The sequence below is a fragment of the Arabidopsis thaliana genome, chromosome 2 (assembly GCF_000001735.4).
Source record: "Arabidopsis thaliana chromosome 2, partial sequence".
Lineage (NCBI taxonomy): Eukaryota > Viridiplantae > Streptophyta > Magnoliopsida > Brassicales > Brassicaceae > Arabidopsis > Arabidopsis thaliana.
In genome coordinates this window covers 15,368,256-15,386,462 of record NC_003071.7, presented here as the reverse complement: position 1 = coordinate 15,386,462, position 18,207 = coordinate 15,368,256, and the positions used below count along the sequence as shown (strand labels likewise).

The 18,207-nt window shown below is 32.3% G+C and overlaps 4 protein-coding genes across 8 annotated transcripts; 2 read left to right on the top strand and 2 right to left on the bottom strand.

Annotated features, from left to right (window-relative positions):
* Positions 1 to 41: 41 nt before the first annotated feature.
* AT2G36700 (Pectin lyase-like superfamily protein) lies at positions 42 to 1,757 on the top strand (the record flags this gene model as incomplete). Its single annotated transcript, NM_129225.1, has 5 exons — positions 42 to 280; positions 355 to 526; positions 1,005 to 1,211; positions 1,301 to 1,542; positions 1,616 to 1,757. 5 exons carry the CDS (start codon positions 42 to 44, stop codon positions 1,755 to 1,757), a joined length of 1,002 nt encoding a protein of 333 aa, NP_181208.1.
* A 1,261-nt stretch (positions 1,758 to 3,018) lies between these two features.
* AT2G36695 (uncharacterized protein) lies at positions 3,019 to 3,802 on the bottom strand. Its single transcript, NM_201885.2, has 2 exons — positions 3,695 to 3,802; positions 3,019 to 3,451 (listed from the first exon to the last, which is right to left on the bottom strand). The coding sequence occupies exons 1-2, from the start codon at positions 3,759 to 3,761 to the stop codon at positions 3,165 to 3,167; spliced, it is 354 nt and encodes a 117-aa protein (NP_973614.1). The 5' UTR covers positions 3,762 to 3,802; the 3' UTR covers positions 3,019 to 3,164.
* Positions 3,803 to 4,331: 529 nt separating this feature from the next.
* AT2G36690 (2-oxoglutarate (2OG) and Fe(II)-dependent oxygenase superfamily protein) lies at positions 4,332 to 6,803 on the bottom strand. Of its 2 annotated transcripts, NM_129224.4 has the most exons (5): positions 6,667 to 6,803; positions 6,258 to 6,547; positions 5,932 to 6,179; positions 4,997 to 5,321; positions 4,332 to 4,727 (listed from the first exon to the last, which is right to left on the bottom strand). In NM_129224.4, exons 2-5 carry the CDS (start codon positions 6,531 to 6,533, stop codon positions 4,476 to 4,478), a joined length of 1,101 nt encoding a protein of 366 aa, NP_181207.2. In that variant the 5' UTR covers positions 6,534 to 6,547; positions 6,667 to 6,803; the 3' UTR covers positions 4,332 to 4,475. The 2 variants fall into 2 exon arrangements, with proteins under 2 accessions (NP_181207.2, NP_001324164.1); NM_001336606.1 differs by lacking the exon at positions 6,667 to 6,803 and having other exon boundaries at positions 4,472 to 4,727; positions 6,258 to 6,617.
* Positions 6,804 to 15,429: 8,626 nt separating this feature from the next.
* Positions 15,430 to 17,671, top strand: AT2G36680 (Modifier of rudimentary (Mod(r)) protein). Of its 4 annotated transcripts, none has more exons than NM_179937.4 (7): positions 15,430 to 15,750; positions 16,122 to 16,304; positions 16,645 to 16,732; positions 16,847 to 16,886; positions 16,968 to 17,014; positions 17,097 to 17,217; positions 17,320 to 17,671. In NM_179937.4, exons 1-7 carry the CDS (start codon positions 15,737 to 15,739, stop codon positions 17,481 to 17,483), a joined length of 657 nt encoding a protein of 218 aa, NP_850268.2. In that variant the 5' UTR covers positions 15,430 to 15,736; the 3' UTR covers positions 17,484 to 17,671. The 4 variants fall into 4 exon arrangements, with proteins under 4 accessions (NP_850268.2, NP_001031495.1, NP_850269.2 ...); NM_179938.2 differs by having other exon boundaries at positions 15,617 to 15,750; positions 17,102 to 17,217; positions 17,320 to 17,657; NM_001036418.2 differs by having other exon boundaries at positions 16,968 to 17,217; positions 17,320 to 17,657.
* Positions 17,672 to 18,207: the final 536 nt, after the last annotated feature.

The window sequence follows — 18,207 nt, the reverse complement described above, 5'->3', positions numbered from 1 at the left end:
CTCTTCTCGTTTGATCTTCTTGAACCTAAACTATGTCAATCATGCTATTCTTCATTTTGTTTCTCTCCATCATCTCTCCAATTGAATCGGTGGATCAAAGGATCCATCATCCTTCAAAGTGTGACCACCTCTCAAAATTTCCAACAAAAGGATTCACCATGGTATTGAAGGTTTCACTCAATGGTTGTGGGAGGTTTAAAAGAGTCCAAGATGCTATTGATGCAAGTATTGGATCAAGCCAAAGCAAGACATTAATCTTAATTGACTTTGGCATATATAGGTAAATTATTTACCATAATCTTCTTCTTTACTTCTAAATATTTTGATGTGTAATGTGAGTGTCTTTTTTGTTAGGGAAAGATTTATTGTTCATGAGAACAAAAACAATCTTGTGGTGCAAGGAATGGGATACTCAAGGACGTCCATTGAGTGGAACAATACCACAGCTTCTTCCAATGGCACTTTTTCTAGTTTTTCGGTTGCGGTTTTTGGAGAAAAATTCACCGCCTACAACATAAGCTTCAAGGTAATATCCTCTGTTTTTTGTAGTATTTTTTTATTAGTTTTGAGTTTCTTGTTTCATGAGAACTTATGATTTAGTGTCTCATCTTAATAACAAAGAAAGATTTTATTGCTTTGAACCTAGATTATGGAAAACCAGTTAAAGTTTGAAATTATATTTCCTCTGTTTTTTGGTTTTTATGAAATGTTTTCATCCTTCATAGATAGTTTAAGTTTGATAAGGTGTCTAATGAGTATTTTTATGTTTGTGTTAATGGTTTCTAGTGAACGTATCTCTTAGATAGAAGCTTGAGATATTGCTTCCTAGCTCTATGTTATGATTTCTACCTTTTCTAGATAGTTGAGATTTAATAATGTATCAATTGACAAAAAGATTCTGTTTTATGCTATATAATGATTTTTTTTTAAATGTGTTTTATGGTTTCTAATGAAATTCTCTATCTCCACTTAACATATTTGTTTTGTCATTTGCTTGGAATAAGAACACGGCTCCCGCACCAAACCCCGGAGCAGTCGATGCACAAGCGGTGGCTTTGAAGGTTGTAGGCGACAAAGCCGCCTTCTATGGATGCGGTTTCTATGGAAATCAAGACACACTCTTGGATCAAGAAGGACGTCATTTCTTCAAAGGATGCTTCATTGAAGGATCAATCGACTTCATATTCGGTAACGGGAGATCCCTTTACGAGGTAATACAAAAATACAACAATGTCGTAATGTTTCACATATACACTTTTACATGTAAGTTAACAATTCAAAACCAATTTTGTTTTTGTAGGATTGCACACTTCATTCCATAGCAAAGGAAAATACAATCGGGTGTATTACAGCAAATGGAAAGGACACATTGAAAGACCGAACAGGATTTGTGTTCGTGAATTGCAAGATCACGGGAAGTGCAAGAGTGTGGCTTGGACGTGCATGGAGACCTTATGCAAGAGTTATCTTCTCTAAGACATACATGTCTAGAGTTGTTTCTCTTGATGGGTGGAATGATATGGGGGATCCTAAGACACAACGGTTAGTAAACAAAATCACAATGAAATGGTTCATTGGATTGTGTATTGTGGGCTGAATTGAGTTGGTTTTGTAGTACTGTGTATTACGGCGAGCATAGGTGCTATGGACCAGGAGCCAATCATAGTAAAAGGGTTACCTATGCGAAGCTACTCTCCGATGTGGAAGCGGCTCCTTTCACCAACATCTCCTTCATCGATGGAGAGGAGTGGCTTTAGAAGGATAACTTCTTTCACACGCATTTTCTTTATCCATCTAGATTTTCAGAAACATATTTGTGGAAGGTATCTATAGCATATCCATATTAGATATGTTGGGAAGAAAGTAAAAGACCTATCAGTTTTTATCTCCTAAAGTCTCATGCGGAAGAATCCTCTCTCTTTGTTGGCTCTCTGTTTTCTCGATTAAGATTGAATGAACCTAACTATGTAGTTGCTTCTTTCACACACATTGTCAGTCTAGAATACAGTTTAATAGACTTTAATTGAGTCTATCTCCACCGCCTATGGGTCTTGTTGTTGCCGACGGAAGGATAGACTCCAAAGGGGAAATGAAACTCGGAGCAAAAGAATTCACTCCAATCTCTTCAATATTCTTTGACATATTTACCATAAAGACATCCGCAAGAAGAAATTTTGTATCAAGCGTAAGTATTTTCTTTTGCAAAAGTTATTCCATTTAGGAGACAATGTTAAAAAGCTAGTGTAGAGTTTGGTTGGTCAATGAAGGCCTTGGAAATAAGTAATAACGGTACAGGAGATGCTAGCTGGAGGTCGGGGAAACCGTGGCCATGGGAACCGTGATGGTCGACAAGAACGTTCGCAACCGCCTCAGCTCAATCACACACCAAGGGGACCGTCGGTACGAAGACGGCTTACGGTTGTGGTTCTCAACTCGACCAAACCCATAGATATCACTTGGCCACACAGTTATAAGCTCTCCTTTCAAATGTCTTTGTTAAATTTATCAGCTCTTTTTCAAAATGCATAAGCATTCATTGTACAAACGGCTTTTGATTGAATATAATTTTAAATTCTTTCAAAAAAAAAAAAAAATACTCTATTCCCTTCGGATGATCAATATCTTCGTCACCTGCAAAGATCATATACCAAACATAAATTGCTAGTTCGTAAACTAATTTAATTATATTCATATATGTGTATAGGCGAATTGTTATAGTTATATGTGAAAAATAGACTACATATAAGAAAAGGACATAAAATGTTTTAGTATGTATACGTACATCTATTGTTAAGTTTTGTGATTCGGAAAAAAAATAAGAAAGCTTGAACAAATTCTTACATTGGTGAAGACCAAGGAGAAAGAAAAATATGAGAACCATAACCAAACCTCTTGCAAATCATCTTCCTTATTTCGCTCTTTCCAACTCTTTCAATTTTGGTATGACATTCCAAAATCGTTGAGAAGTATATAAAAATTAGAGAATCGGTTCCTTCGGGGACATCCAAGAAAAAGGAGAGAATTCGAATCCATCACATAAATGTTAATATTGTTTTCCAAAGAAAACACAAAATTTTTGATTTTCTGGACGACTATGTAATTAATTCATTTATATATTTTCCTTTATTTGGTCACTTTTTTGTAATATAAAATTAGAAACAAGATCATGACATGGGTGATGGAGACGGTGCTACTCCTTTCCGCATGGGTGATGGAGACGGTGCTACTCCTTTTCGCCGTGGTGGAGACGGTGCTACTCCTTTTCGCCGTGGTGGAGACGGTGGTACTCCTTCACGCAAAGGCGGGCACCTCTTGATGCATTCGTCCGTAAGGTAGCCAGCGAAGCAAATCCAGGGAGCTTCGACACAACACAAATCCTCCAATGAATATGGCTTTCCAACAAATCGTGTAAAACATCTTTCTATTCCCTTGGGATGTGGATCATCATCACCTGCAAATAGCATATATCAAACAATATTTTCATTATTAGCTCATACGATGCAACATTAACCATGTCGTAATCATAAATAAAATAAAATACAAATTAACCATGTGTCATACAATTTCTTATGTGTAAACACAACAAAATAGATAGAAAAGGGACAAATTAAACATATGCTTAAACCTAGCATATCTATTGTGGAATTAGGTTTTTGGGGAAACAGAAAAAAAAAAAACATGCACAAATTCTTACATTGGTGAAGACCAAAGAGAGAGACAATTATGAGAATGGCAACCAAATTCTTACAAGCCATCGTCATCAACTTTCTTATGACTTATGCGACAATTAGACTTGTTTGCGTTTTCTACTTTTGCGAAGTCATTGAGACTCTTATATAAATAGGAGAGAATCCATCTAATAAATGTTAATTTTCTTTTCCATAAAAAAACACCGACACGTTACAGTAATGTTATGGACAACAGTTTTACTTTTATGTATATACATCTTCTTTTATTGATTCACTTTCTTCGATTTTCCCTTGTTTAGCATTCGTTTCTATATTTCTTGTTAATTTTCTTTCCATTTTTTATGGTCAGCATATATCTTAATATCTTATTTTATTTTAAGAAAAAATATGTTGACTTTGCGTGTCCTTCTCACAAAGCCATTGAGAGAATCATATCCCAAATATTATTTTCCAAAAAAGGAGTTAATTTTGTTATTATTGTATGCAATTCATTGGAAGAGATTTTCTCTTATAAAATCAATCAGATTACAAATATCTTTTAATTTGGTTTGGTTAGATATATAATATATTTGTATGTCCACCTGGAACATAAAACGATTTAGATAACAGAGCTACAAAGACTTGGGAGGAAGGATGAAAAATCTCATTTATCTCTCTATTCTCTTTCATTAATTTTTTTGAAAATTATAATCATGCTCATAAAGAAAAATATAGCTTTGGTAAATTTATAACACAATTTTGATTCATATTTATGTTATCACTATCAGGAAAAAGGTATTTTATTTATCATACATGGTGAATCTTGCGTGATTCAAGAAAATTCTTCCATTTGGGTTCACGAGAAGTTATATACTGAAGAAAAGTGGTAAAATCAGTGTCCATATACTGTGATGGATTATGTTTATCGACGAGTTTCGGCGATGGCTTTACGACAGAAGTCAAAGGGAAGCTGTGTAGCGACGCCACCGATATCCTAGGTTTTGTAGAGTTCACCAATACCCTATGTAGCACGCTTTTATACCTCCCATTGCTAAATATCTACATGTAATAATAAACAAAATTGAGAAAAAAAGATGAGACAGATTCTAGAAAATTATTTTGATGTTCTAATCACTTTAAAATTTTAATCTTAATCAACCCAATTTAACTATTTTGTAGCGCAAGTATTAAAAAGCTTTTTCTAATTAAGGATTTTACAGTATGTTTAGAATATTTTCATTCATATCCTTCGAATTTAAGATATAACCAAATCTATGAAGCAAGTTTGGTAAGCAAAAATAGATAGAAACATGATAATTGATATATACCTCGAGATGATCGCCTACGTTGACAACAAAAGAGCCAGGGATGGGATCAACGGTGACCCACTCGTCACGATACAGAATTTGAAGACCTTCGACTTCGTCTTGAAGTAGAAGCGTCAAGAAGCCGTAGTCTGAGTGCGGTGGCATCCCTAGCGTCAGCTCTGGCTCCGGACACGGTGGATAACAGTTCACCACCACCACCTGACTTCCCTCTTCCAACTCCTTAGCCGCCTCATCACTGCCATCAATTTCAAGACTTTCTAAGATGGCTTTGACCATCATTTCGAACATCTCTTTCGTCTCTTTAGCGTATGTAGCCGCCGAACTCCTGTTTTCAATTTTTTATACGTAGAAAAATTTAGTAAAAAGCTCATATAATAAAGTTTATCTATAGGAATACTGTATTACAATAAAATATATTCGAGATGATTTAATAATATTTATGCGTGATACGTAAAGTAACCCCGTGACTGCTATTATATGGTGGTGGTGTATAGCTATGAAGATTAGATAAGTAAGTCGTAATGTGACATTTTCTTTGTTATTTAGTTGTATAATAATTCCATTCATCTTTATAGATTTACAAGCCGCCACTTACATATCTATATTTTTAAATACATTTAGTAACCGCCCTCGCCCTAGATAATTAATTGGATGTGCAAATTTGTGACCAAAATAGATGAATTAGGTTGAAGAAAGATTCTAAAAATGTGTGTACTACCAGAAATTTCGTCTGACTAATCCTTTTCAGATGTAATTAAAAATATTCATGTAGGTAAATGTTGAACCGCCTGTGCTTTTGAGTTCAGTATCTTAAACACGTGCTAAATCTTTTTGTGGAATTTCTTGATGGAATATCAAATTTAGTTAAGATTTTCTATTTTCACTAAACGGGAAAATCAGCACATATTGAAAAATGTAAATGTTGGAAATCTGACCTGAAGTCAGAAGGAGAAGAAGGCCAATGAGGAAGATAGTCAGGGAGTGGATGTGCATAGAGTTTCAAGAAGTCTCTCCAACAAAAGACATTGTCTTTGATCTGGTTGAAACTCGTGCCGTATCGTACTGGAGCCGACATGTCCGACGACATGTACTTGGATCTCTCCTCGTACGGAAGCTCAAAGAATCTCTTACACACGTCTATCATATTCTTGCTCACGTCTCCTTCCATCCCATGATTCACAACCTGCCCATTACCATAGCTTACTTGTTTAGCAAGAAATCTAGATATCACCGCATGTGCTTTAGGGTTTAGAGAACCAACCTGAAAGAAGCCGTAGGTTTTGCAGGCCTCGGCTATGGTTCGTAGAACATGAGGCCGGTTAGGTCCAAGGAGCTCAGCGAAATCTATGAGGGGGAGCTTTAGGTTTTTGTTTGGTTTGATGAGCTTGTCCGATTTTGTCAAGATGGGTCGGTCAGGTTCAGGCCATATATACTTGGTTGGTACTTTGGTCAGACCATTTTCACAAAGATGTTTCACGCCTTTTTGGTATTTCTTGTTCTCTTCTTCCATCACCGGAGCTATCATTGACGGCGACATTCTTCTCCGTTACACTGTTAATGAGACATTGTCACGTACATATGCATCAATAATCAATTAGCAAATATAGAGAACTTATCAAAGAACGGAAACTCAGGAGATGTATGTATGTACGAAGCACGTATATATATACCTGGTGGATCTTGATGGATCTTGATGCTCTTGAAAATTCTAGAGATATTATTATATGTATATATGTAAATGCGAGGAACTATGTTTGGAGACTTGGTAAGTTGTGGTGTTGGTGGGTGTAGGTATTTATATACATACGTTTTTGGAGGAGACGTTGAAATGAATAGTCCAGAATTGATATTTTGACGAATTAAAGCAGTTTTGGTATTGTTCTGAGTCAAATTCTTGGAGACTGACTTCTTCTTCTTAACTCGTCCTTACCAAAAAACCGTTGACATATTGTTAATATTATTATTCTATAGTATTTGAACGATAAGACACGAGATGGTAGGGTCTAGCTCGCAATAATATTAAATATAATTGAAAATGATAGAGAAAATAATAATAAAAATAATAAAAGTCTACCTAGTTTATGAGAAAAAATAGAATAGATTTATTAAAATATAATAATACGAGCCACCTCCTGAATTTTCACAACAAAAAAAGTTTGATATATTGTTTACAAAGGAAAAAAAAAATCATAGATAATGTTAGCGTTTAGTAAACCAATAGATGGCCATAACGAGATCTTTAGCTCTCTCGCCTTTTGGTCACAAATGCGCAACAGCTATTCACATAGCTCTAAATGGAGATGATAGAATATCATATAAAATATTTATCCTTATTTATTCTAATTTATAAATTAAAAATTAATGATTTTGAAAGTTTGTTCGATAACTTTTAATTATAGTTACCAGATAAGAAAAACATTACCAGATAAAAATGATAGTTTTGATGTATATATATTTAATTATTATTAGAAGATACTAAATTAATTATTTGCAAGTTTTAATATGGGTTTAGAGAGTATTTTTTCTCCCGAACCATTTGAATTGAAGCTACAATAGACATTTTAAAAATGATTATATATACGTATATAATTAAAAGTTATTGTATTTTACATAAACAATGTACATGCATGTACAACAACGATATGAGCCATGCAATCTCAAACTGGACACGTTTTAGATTCGTTCGAAAAGGTAAGTACGTAATGCATTTCGAATATACTGATTTTGGATTCGTTTGCGGCTGTTGTGGCCTTGTGGGGTATCCGTACTCACGAGTCACGGACTCAAGCGTCTTTAACAAAAAAGTATTTAAGTACAAAAAACCATCTATGTGATGGAAAAGGCTGTAAAAGACTGTAGTGTATTATGAAAATAGAAACATCTTTACAAGTACAAAAACATCTATGTGATGGAAAAGACTGTAAAAGAAGTCGTCGCATATTATTGGGACGAGAATACCAGTATATCATGAATTAGCAATGGTTTCATCTCATTTTTTAGCTAGTCACAAATTCACAACTAAATATAATGTTTCATTAGTATCTGGCGAAAATATTGTTGCAAAAAATTCATCGCAAATTGTTTGCAACTGAGCTACGACTATTGCCAGTACTTCCATACTCTATCGCATTATTATATATATGGAGAGGGAATTTTCAAAGTAGTTGCTAAAAGTCAGTAAAATAATGTGAAATATGACAATTTGATAAGTAGACATAAAATTTATGTTACAACAAATTCGTTCGCAATATCTTAAAAGCCATCACAAGAAGTTGGTAACCATCACAAAAACTACTAATTGGCAGAAAAACAAATTGTTGAAAAAAATTGCTATATAGGATGTACAAAATGATTAAGTATATGGATATATCTCTACAAAGTAGGTAAAATATATATATATATATATATATATATATATATCGGGTCGAGTTCACAGCGGAATTAAAGGGTTCGTGAATGTTTAATTCCAGCAGCCATCAAGAGCTAGGATCAGTAAAGATTATTTTATTTTTACTTTGTATGGTATTTGAAAAAGAAAAAACAGTCAACAAGTTTAAGATCATGTGTATCGGTATAACAGTATCTAAGTAACATTATTTTATGGGGAATGCATTCGGGTGAAGATTTGAATGTGTGGTTGAAGACAGTTCAGAAATTATTCTTGTTAAGGAAAATCATGCTACTACTTGTCGACACAGAATATTTTGTAGTGAGGAAAATAAACATGTTGAAATGGTAAATGATGCATATTTGATGACAATATGTCAATACAGAATATTTTGTAGCGAGGAAAATAAATATTTTGAAATTAATGGTAAATGTCTAAATGATGTATCTTTGATTCCGTCATTTGTGATCATATATACATAAACATGTGGAAGAAGAAATTTCGTGATCAAGACTACTTTTTTTTTTAAACGGATTCCCCAAAAAAAAAAAATCATATTCATAATAAGAAAAAATGGCTCATGTTGCCTATGTTTTTCGTTTATTCAGTGTAATTTTTCTATAAAATTACTCGTAGTGGTGTATAAAAGATCCGTTATATGATATTTAAGCAATTGACTGAAACGGAACTAGTTGGCGCGAAACTTCGTTGCTTGGGTCCCGTTGAGGAGGGGATTGGGTCAACTCAATAGGACTTTGTATATATGTTGACTTTTGCAAAATTGCAAATATAAAAATTTCCTTAAAAATAGTGATTCTATTTATATATGTTTAAATGTTTACTTCATAACAGTCTTTCGATTACATCCTATTCAAGTTTTATTTTTGTGTGTTCGTCACATATCAAGTCTGGACCGATCGACCAGCATGTATATACGATCCCGCAGATAATAAAATATAATTTTTACAATTTTCAAATTTCTATAAATTTAGTAATACACATGTGACATGTCCTTTGAATACATGTAGATATACGTAAGGATTTATAACGTATGATCTTTTAAATTTGAAAAATAATTTACAGAAGTAGAATTCTTAACAAAACAAATTTCTGCTTTATTCTAAAAAAATATTATAAAATTTGTTTATTTTCAAAAACTATCACAAATGTTTTGAATTTGAGAATTTTTTTTAGGATGAGGTATTTAAAGCCCGTGAGAAAAAACAAAAGCTAAAAATAGTAGTATCTAAAATATCATTTTTTTTCTTGGACAAATCAAAAGTATCACTTAAGAATGTATTTCAATGCTTAATACCAAAATATAAGAAGATATTTAAAATCTTTCATAAACCTACAATTTGTTATAATTTTCTTAAAATTAATCCTAATACTAAATCTATTTTCTAAAAAATCTCTATATAGTAATCAAACTGGTTGACCGCTAATTATCAGAAAGATAAAATAGCTGGACCAATATATATACTGATTTTTTAAAAAGTATATATGTATTCGAAACAGAATAGTAACTATATAATGAAATTATATAATTTTCATATATCAGCCCTTCTCTTGCTCTATAAGAGCTTTGATACCATTAATAGAATAATAATTTTTTAAAAAATCGTTAACTATATGATCTTGTCATGATTAGAAAACTAAGTAAGCAAGCTAAAGTGTTTTATAAGGAATAATAGAAAATTTTAATTGGACGAATCTTCCCAAATATATAAATTATAATTAAGGTCTAGTTTCATCCATGCATTCCAGCTGTTGACGATAAAAATAATACAAAAATGTGATGAATACAGCATGCGAGTAATCTCCATTCTAATATGAAAAATAATTACATACGATCGTTTTCTTGATTTTGATAACGAATATAATTTTCCCCAAGTAATGACTTTACAATATATATTGATTTTTTTACGACAAAAAAATAATTATTGTAAAATGATAACATATAATGAATTACGGATATCGGATATTATTTTATGAAAGTCAAACGACGACATCTTGTACATTGGTTGGTTTTACGATATCCACGTCACATCCATGTTTAGGCACGTAGCTAACTAAAAACTATTGGACGTAACATAAAGCCATAAAGTGCCCCTTGAATTGCATTTTTTCTTTTTTTGCCAAATGGTACTCCTTGTGTTAAACTTCTTGAATTCAATTTTGCTTTTTAATACATATCATTTTATGAACTGAAAACTCACATGTATTCATAAATGTCGACCAATTTAATGACTGTTTAGTGCGCACCATGCTTCAATAGTTCAATCTCCATTCAATTATCGGTTTATATATAGAGTCGGAAAGGAATTGTAGATTTCGTAAAAGTCGTTAGAGAAGGTCTCAAACATACCTCTATAAAGTCTATTTGCTTTGTAGTCCATAATTAGGGTTGATTTTCAGATTTTGCTGTGATGTCGCCTTTTCTACCATTTGAATTTTCAAATCTAAGGTGTTATGACTTATGAATTTTAGTATCAGCAAAATCTATTTTGTATATTGTTTTTTTTTTTAAATAGATTTTAGCTTGACAGGTCATTGTTTTTTTTTTATGCGCGTGAAACTGAAGATAAATGTAAACAGTTGTGTTGATGAACAAATCTTACGAATTTGATCTAGTGACTGGCAATGAGAGTCCTAAACACAAGATAAGTGTTGGAGTCCAGAAAGTAGGAGAGTTTTTATTAAACTTTTACGTGATTTGGCAAAAACAAAAATAAAAACTGCAACAAAACAAGTAGCTCCTAGGGGACGACCGGGCATCGAAGTCAGAGACAAAATTCAATATAATAATAGGAGGAGAGTTATATTGAAAAATACTCCGTATACTAATATAGAATCTGCATGCATTTCGTCTTTTTCCTCTCCATTCGTTGCATTGGTTTTCTAGGCCACGTCAGACTCTCTATTTCTTTATACCTTTTGTATTTTCCTTCGCATTCAATACAAGCTCGTTATTTGTTTTTTCTTAAATCTACAAAACTTTTAGACATTTGGTTGGTCCATATCTTTTATAATACCGAAATCCGTTTCTAGATATTCCGATTTAAAGAATAGCTATATACGTATTGTGAGAAAAAAATAGGTTTATCTGTTGGAAAGAAGTTAACTATTATTGTTCAAAATAAATTAAATTATTAAATGTGCTAGAAATTAATCAGTGTTTAAATGTAGGCGAATACACGATTACTTTTCTTTAAAACAAGAAAAAAGAGATTATCTGTTTAGTGAATAAACAACAACATTTTAGCGATGAATTGTCATATTGTCGTTCATTCGCTACTAGTTACTCCGTCATAAATTAGATGATTTAAAGACGTTAGGTGTCAATTAGGAACGATTTAACTACATCTTCTACAATCGTGAAAGACGTCGTTGATAAGGTATATATTTCACGTAATTGTATTAGTTAGTATATGGTTTTATATGTGAAGTTAATGAAAAAGTAGGTCTCAGGGATTATATTAATTAATGCACATTATACCTTAGCATCTTCTCCAATTAAAGAGAAAAATGGACCTTTCCAAGTTCTATCTAATAACAGTTGCCTAAGTCAAAGTTATTATCGAAGAGTTTTTAATTATTGTATATAAAGTCAATTAATATAAAACTTAGAAGAGCTAGACATATTGCTGACGCATAGTTGCAACCGTAACGATACGTGAACTATTTTTAAAAAGTGACTAGCCACGAAACTAACCAATTTCATGTCTTAAACTTTGCTTTCAACTATTTCTGCTTGTGAGATTTTAGATAAATGATACTTATCTCTCAAATTTAAAAATTTAACGTAAAGATACTGAAAGTTCCTTGAAGGAATATTTAAGTTATATTATATAGTGAAAAGTTGCAAATAATTTCATGGATTTCATTCAACTTGGATCGATTGTTGTGTTTGTAATTTTAATCAAATGTCTAAACCAGCAAAAGTCACGTACGGGTTTCTAAACTACAATGTAGTGAACTAGTGACTTCTGTTTGAGGTGTGCAAATTTCTTGTGAATTTTGTTATGGGTCCATTTCCCTAAGATTTCTCAAGAAACATCTTGCACCTCCCAGCTTGACTACTCGTAGACATTTTCAATGGCAAAACAAAACCATAAATAACCAGATTTCTATTAGTTCCATAAATTAGTTTGGATTTCGACATGAGATTTTCTCAGTTTTAAATACATCATGGGTTTTGAAACTAATTAGACTCACATTTAGTAAAATAAAAAACTAAACCCATATATAAAATATGTGCATTTTATACAAGAATGGGGAAGATTTGTGTTTGTGTTTGTGCTTCACCGCTTTTGATAGCATATATTTTCTTAGTTGTCTTCTTCAACATGATCATGTTATGTGCTGTTGGCCAGAAAGAAAAAACGATATGTCATGTGCAGTTTTATCTGTGCATTATGGGAACTTGTCTTAGGTTAGAAAAGAAAAAACCAAATCAAAAAACCAAAATAACACATTCTAAATTTATGTTATCATCACGAGCATTCAAACAAAAACGATTTAGTAAAATGTTTGGTAGTTGTCAAATTGCTAGGTGGCAATAAATTTGATTATACAAAAATTATTAAGCGAATAATATATAGATGGTGATTGTCAACAGATCATTTGATTATTACTAAATCACTGTTTAACCAAACATGGATATCTGTTGTAAATTTTACCAGTATCTGAACATTAATTGTTATATCATTACGTTCCATCATTTTCTAATTTCTATCATATTTTAGTGTCCCTAGTATCATAGCTCATATCCCGAAACATTCATTGATAGTGTTCGAATGTGGAATTATGTATGTTAAGCAAGACTTAGTCATCATTAAATTACGCGGTGTTTCTACCCAATCAAATAAAACTACGCGGTGTTAATGTTTCCAATCTTAAAGCTGACCGGCATGGCCGTGTTTGTATCTAGAATCCAAAAACGACGCCGTGTATCTCTAGAAGTCAAAGAATTGACCGTTAAAAGCCGACAAGGTCTCCTGATTCAATGGGGGCTTTTAAAGGTCTGGCCATGTCCGTAAACGGAAACAGTACTTTCAGATGTACTTCTGGTCAACGATCAATTAAAACCAGATCAACTAATCATTCATTTCTTTTTCAAATTCGCATTTGCATTTAATGTGAGACATCACATAATATAACAAATGCATGCATGATCTTTGAATTATTGCTCAATTCTAACCAGTAACCACTAGTTTTTTTTATATTTGATGATTATTGTCCAACATTTCTATATATTTATATTTGTTTACAACGTTTGAAAAAATCATACTATTTTTTTTTGTTCTCACTACTTTTTCCACAGTTAGGAATAAGAGAAGTGAAAAAACGACACCCCCAGCACAAAAATCTCCGAGCACAGTTGTTACATATGGTGTCAAGACAAGAGATCTAAAGTCTAAACTAATCGAAAGGAATAAGTTAAACGATTCACAATGTGTTTTCCGCATAAATAGTATTAAGTATTAACATAGTTTCATTTTCTGTTTTCTGTCCCATGTAAAAAAGTACCGCAAATCATTTCAACAAAAACACACATTTTTTTTGGAAGAATGGAAGAAATAATGGGTAGATCACCGTAGATGTACATGTTTAAAGAACGTGAAAATTGGGCTCACATAAATAGACTAAACTTTTGTAATTAAAACGGACAAGCTACGCTGGCTTGAGCTTTATTTGATTTTGATTTTTAAAGAAGTCAATCAAGTCGAGCTAAAACAAAAATGTCACTTATATCTCCCATTGCCAATTTTTTTCTTGGGGGAGAATAAGAAAGCCATTGTAATGTTTGTTCTCAAACGGGGGCAAAAAAATCAAATGGATTGAATTTAATTCTATGGAAACCTCTGCTGGTCTTTTGCGAATTGAATTTAGACCTTTCAAGTACTAAGAAAAATGGCTAGCCTTGACAAAACACCTCGAAAGTCCACTTTAATATACATATAATATTTAAGACTACAAAGATGTATTATGTATAAAATACAATTTCGAAATTCAACTAGTATGTCAATCAACAACAATAGATCATTTGATAGGGAAACACATAAAGTCCAAGCTAGCAAACACGTGAATAAAAGTTTTCTACTAAATTATATTTTTCAAATGATTTTACATAATTTTAAACATACTTTTTTTTTTTTTTTTGAGCAAAAACTTCAAACATACTATTCCCCAAAAATCTTATTATATAAAGTATGGTTTTTAAAATTACTAACTCATAGGATTATGCCATGTGTCAAGTCTATCGATCAGATGTTGACACGTGTAAGAAAATAATTAACTTTTTTCTTCTTAAAGAAATAGAAATACTAAAAAAGAAATCAATTAACTTTTTTCTTCTTAAAGAAATAGAAAACTAAAAAATAAATCATTATTAACATATACTAATTCATATGTCTATATCTAAAAAATATTACATTTTATTTTTCTTAACCAAAAGGAAAATTAACCAAAAATATTTATATATGTTATTGGTCAAATTTTTAATATGTATGGTATTAACAAATTTTTTATTATTATTAATTATGTTTTGTTAATTGTTAATAATTTTTAATATTAACTAAGATATAGATTTGATCTCATATATATATTATTTTGACATGAAATCATTATCAAGTAAGATGAAGTGTGTAGAATTAAAATCGAGTTTTTTATGAAATAGATAATTAAATTGTATTACAAAATTGAATATGTAAGATAAAAATTTGTTCTTTTCTTCTATATAAATACTAAATTATAATAAAGAAAAAGTGTGTAGGTTACTATTTAGACTTCAAATATCATCAATAAGATTGAATGAGTATAATAAAATAAAATGCATAAAACTACTATTTTACTATTCAAAATTATATATCAAGAACAATGTATAGATTATTATTTTACTATTCAAAATTTAAATATTATCGATAAAAAATTACAGTTACATCTTACGCCCGCCTATTTAGGCGGGCCTTATCTAGTGTTATATATTTGACAAAAAAAAAAAGTTATGTTATTGCTCATTTCAGTCATTTATGCAAAGCATGTAAATTTACGACGAGTTGCCCAAAAAAAAAAAAAGGAAGTAAATTTACGACGATAGATTAGGCTGACGGCCCGACCACCCGTTATGGGTCAATAATAAAGGCCCATTAACGGTATAACTTAGCAAGATAACAAACGAAGAAGAAAAGTCGTTGACAAAAAGAAAAAAAAAACACGATTTTGAGACAATTTGCCGATTCCTCGATCATTTCATCTGCTGAATAACAACAGTGATTGGCTCTTCTGATTAGCAAGCTTCTTCTTTTCGAAATCGCATCACTTTGGCTGATCGGTGGATTCTACGAACCATGTTCAATTTCTGGTAACATCAACTTCATGAATCTGATTTTTGTGATTATGCGATTTTGTTACCCTCTTTTACCTCAGCTCGATTATGCTGTTATCTAATTTTGATTATGATCGTTTTGGAGAATTTCAATTTCTATGTGTTTGGGATTAAAGAACTCTGCTTTTTGTTAGTTACTTACTGTTTTATGCATACCATTGATGGCTCTTATAGTTAGTTGCTGCTAACATAGTTAAGGTGAACAAAAATTTTAGTTGTAATCATTAAAAGAACCTGATCTATGCTCATGAAGTTGTGCTGGGTCTTAAGATTTTGCAATGTTAGTATATTGGGTATTGGAACAGTTTCAGGTAAGTATTTTTAAGATTGTTGTGTTAAAAATCCAGGGGATCAAAAGAACAGCAACAAGGACAATCTCGTCCTTCTCCAGAAGCTTCTGCAACACCGTGGTATTCGCCGTCTCTTGTCACCTCTCCTAGCTCATCCCGGCCTCAAACCTCAGGGCAGATTCCATCACATGTTTCACCAGGTGAAGCCGCCGGCATTATTGCCATTTTAAAAGACAAAAGGTTAGTCTTCAATTTCCTTATACCTTCTTGTTTGCCTCTTTTGTACATGATGTATAACAGTTTTCTTGTGTCACACAGTCACACATTTCTTGTCATCTTTAATATGAATTTATGGTCTTTTAGGCTTGGAATAGTTTAGATTAACGCTAGACCAAACACTAGATTTACTGGTTCTGTGGTTTTGATAGTTTGGTTGCTGATAGTCTCTTGTGATTTTGCGTTGTGTTACTAATTTGCAGAGATATATAAAGGGAATTGATTTCTGTACTTGTCGGTATGTTATCTTGTATGCTTACTCTTATTACTCATTTATGATGTTCTTCAAATGTTTTGCTCTTAGTGTGGATGAGCTTAGGAAGCTTCTCTCTGACAAGGATGCGTATCAACAGTTTCTGCACTCGCTTGACCAGGTCACTATTCAAAACAATGTAAGTGGGAAACATGATGTAAAAATCATCTATTGTCTTAAGAAATGTAGCTTCTTCATTATTTACGTTTTTGAGATGATTCAGTTTTGTGCTTTTTCTTTATATGTTCATTAGATCAGAGAAGAGCTTCGCAAAGAAACGTTACATCTAGCTAGTGAGTTCTTGTATGACTTTTTTTGACGATGACAATTATATTCATATTGCGAGATCTAAAACATTCATGCTAATATAACAGGAGAAAACTTGGAGAAGGAACCACAGATAGTGGAGCTCAGAAACCAAGTGAATAATATCATTCAATCTCTGAGTGAGTTAATTAAGTATATGAAACTTCTCTCCATTTGTATAATCTTTTTAAAAACAGTGCAGAATAATCCGTACATCCGAGCTTGCGACTGCTCAAGAGAAGCTCAATGAGCTTGAGAATCAAAGAGAAGAGATCCTCAAATTCTACTCTCCAGGTTCTCTTCTTCATAGACTTCAAGGTAAGTAAAACCATTAGCTGCTTCACTCAATATCCTTCATGTGTAACAACAAAATGATACATGTCGGTTTCTAATACACAATCCCGGGTTTGTTTATCGCAGATGCTATGAACCAGGTGGATGAAGAATCAGAGGAGCTGCAACAGAAGTTTATGGAGAAGGATATTGACACAGCTGCATTTGTGCAGAAATACAAAAAGCTAAGAAGCAAGTATCATCGACGGGCTTTGATTCATCTCGCTGCTAAAACTTCATCTATTGGCTGAAAACAAACTTACACGTTTTGTTTTTTTTGCTTCCGACCTTAATTCGATGTGTAAGTAAACAAAACTGGTTAAAAGTCGAGATCTATATACGAGATCAATATATATCATTGTATTACATAATCATGTTATGCTCTATGAATCTGAATCTTCTATAGTTCTTTCTGATTTTGAATCTTTTGTTATTGGTTCGTCCTGGTTTGGGTGTGGAAATGCACAATTATGTTCAGATGACGTGGAATGTGTCCAATTTTTGTCTTTGTTTAGGAAACTCACACCACAATTTACCAAAGCCTCATTCATTCTTTGACGTGTCCTTATGGATCATGAAGACTAGCACGACTCACCTACAAGTCAATTTTAAATAATATAAGTAAACCATATCTTAACTTACTCATTCATATAATTTTGTAGTTAATTCGAAGGTGGTCTTACGAGTGGTGACTAATAATATTAAGCCTCACTGACCCTAAAAACTGCTCAGAAAATTTGTCTAAAGATTTGCGTATAAGAAACTTTGAGTTCTCACAATAAATAATAGCGGAAATATACAATTTGGTTGATCCCTTGTTTAAGAAAATTTCCCGGTTTGCATGCTCAATTTTATCATTTCATAATCTTCTGCATCTATAATTGAGGAAATTTAGTAAAACAGAGAAAGCAGATAGAGGAATCAATATACCAATCGTTAATTTAAAATAGTAAACAACTAGATTTGAACATAAAA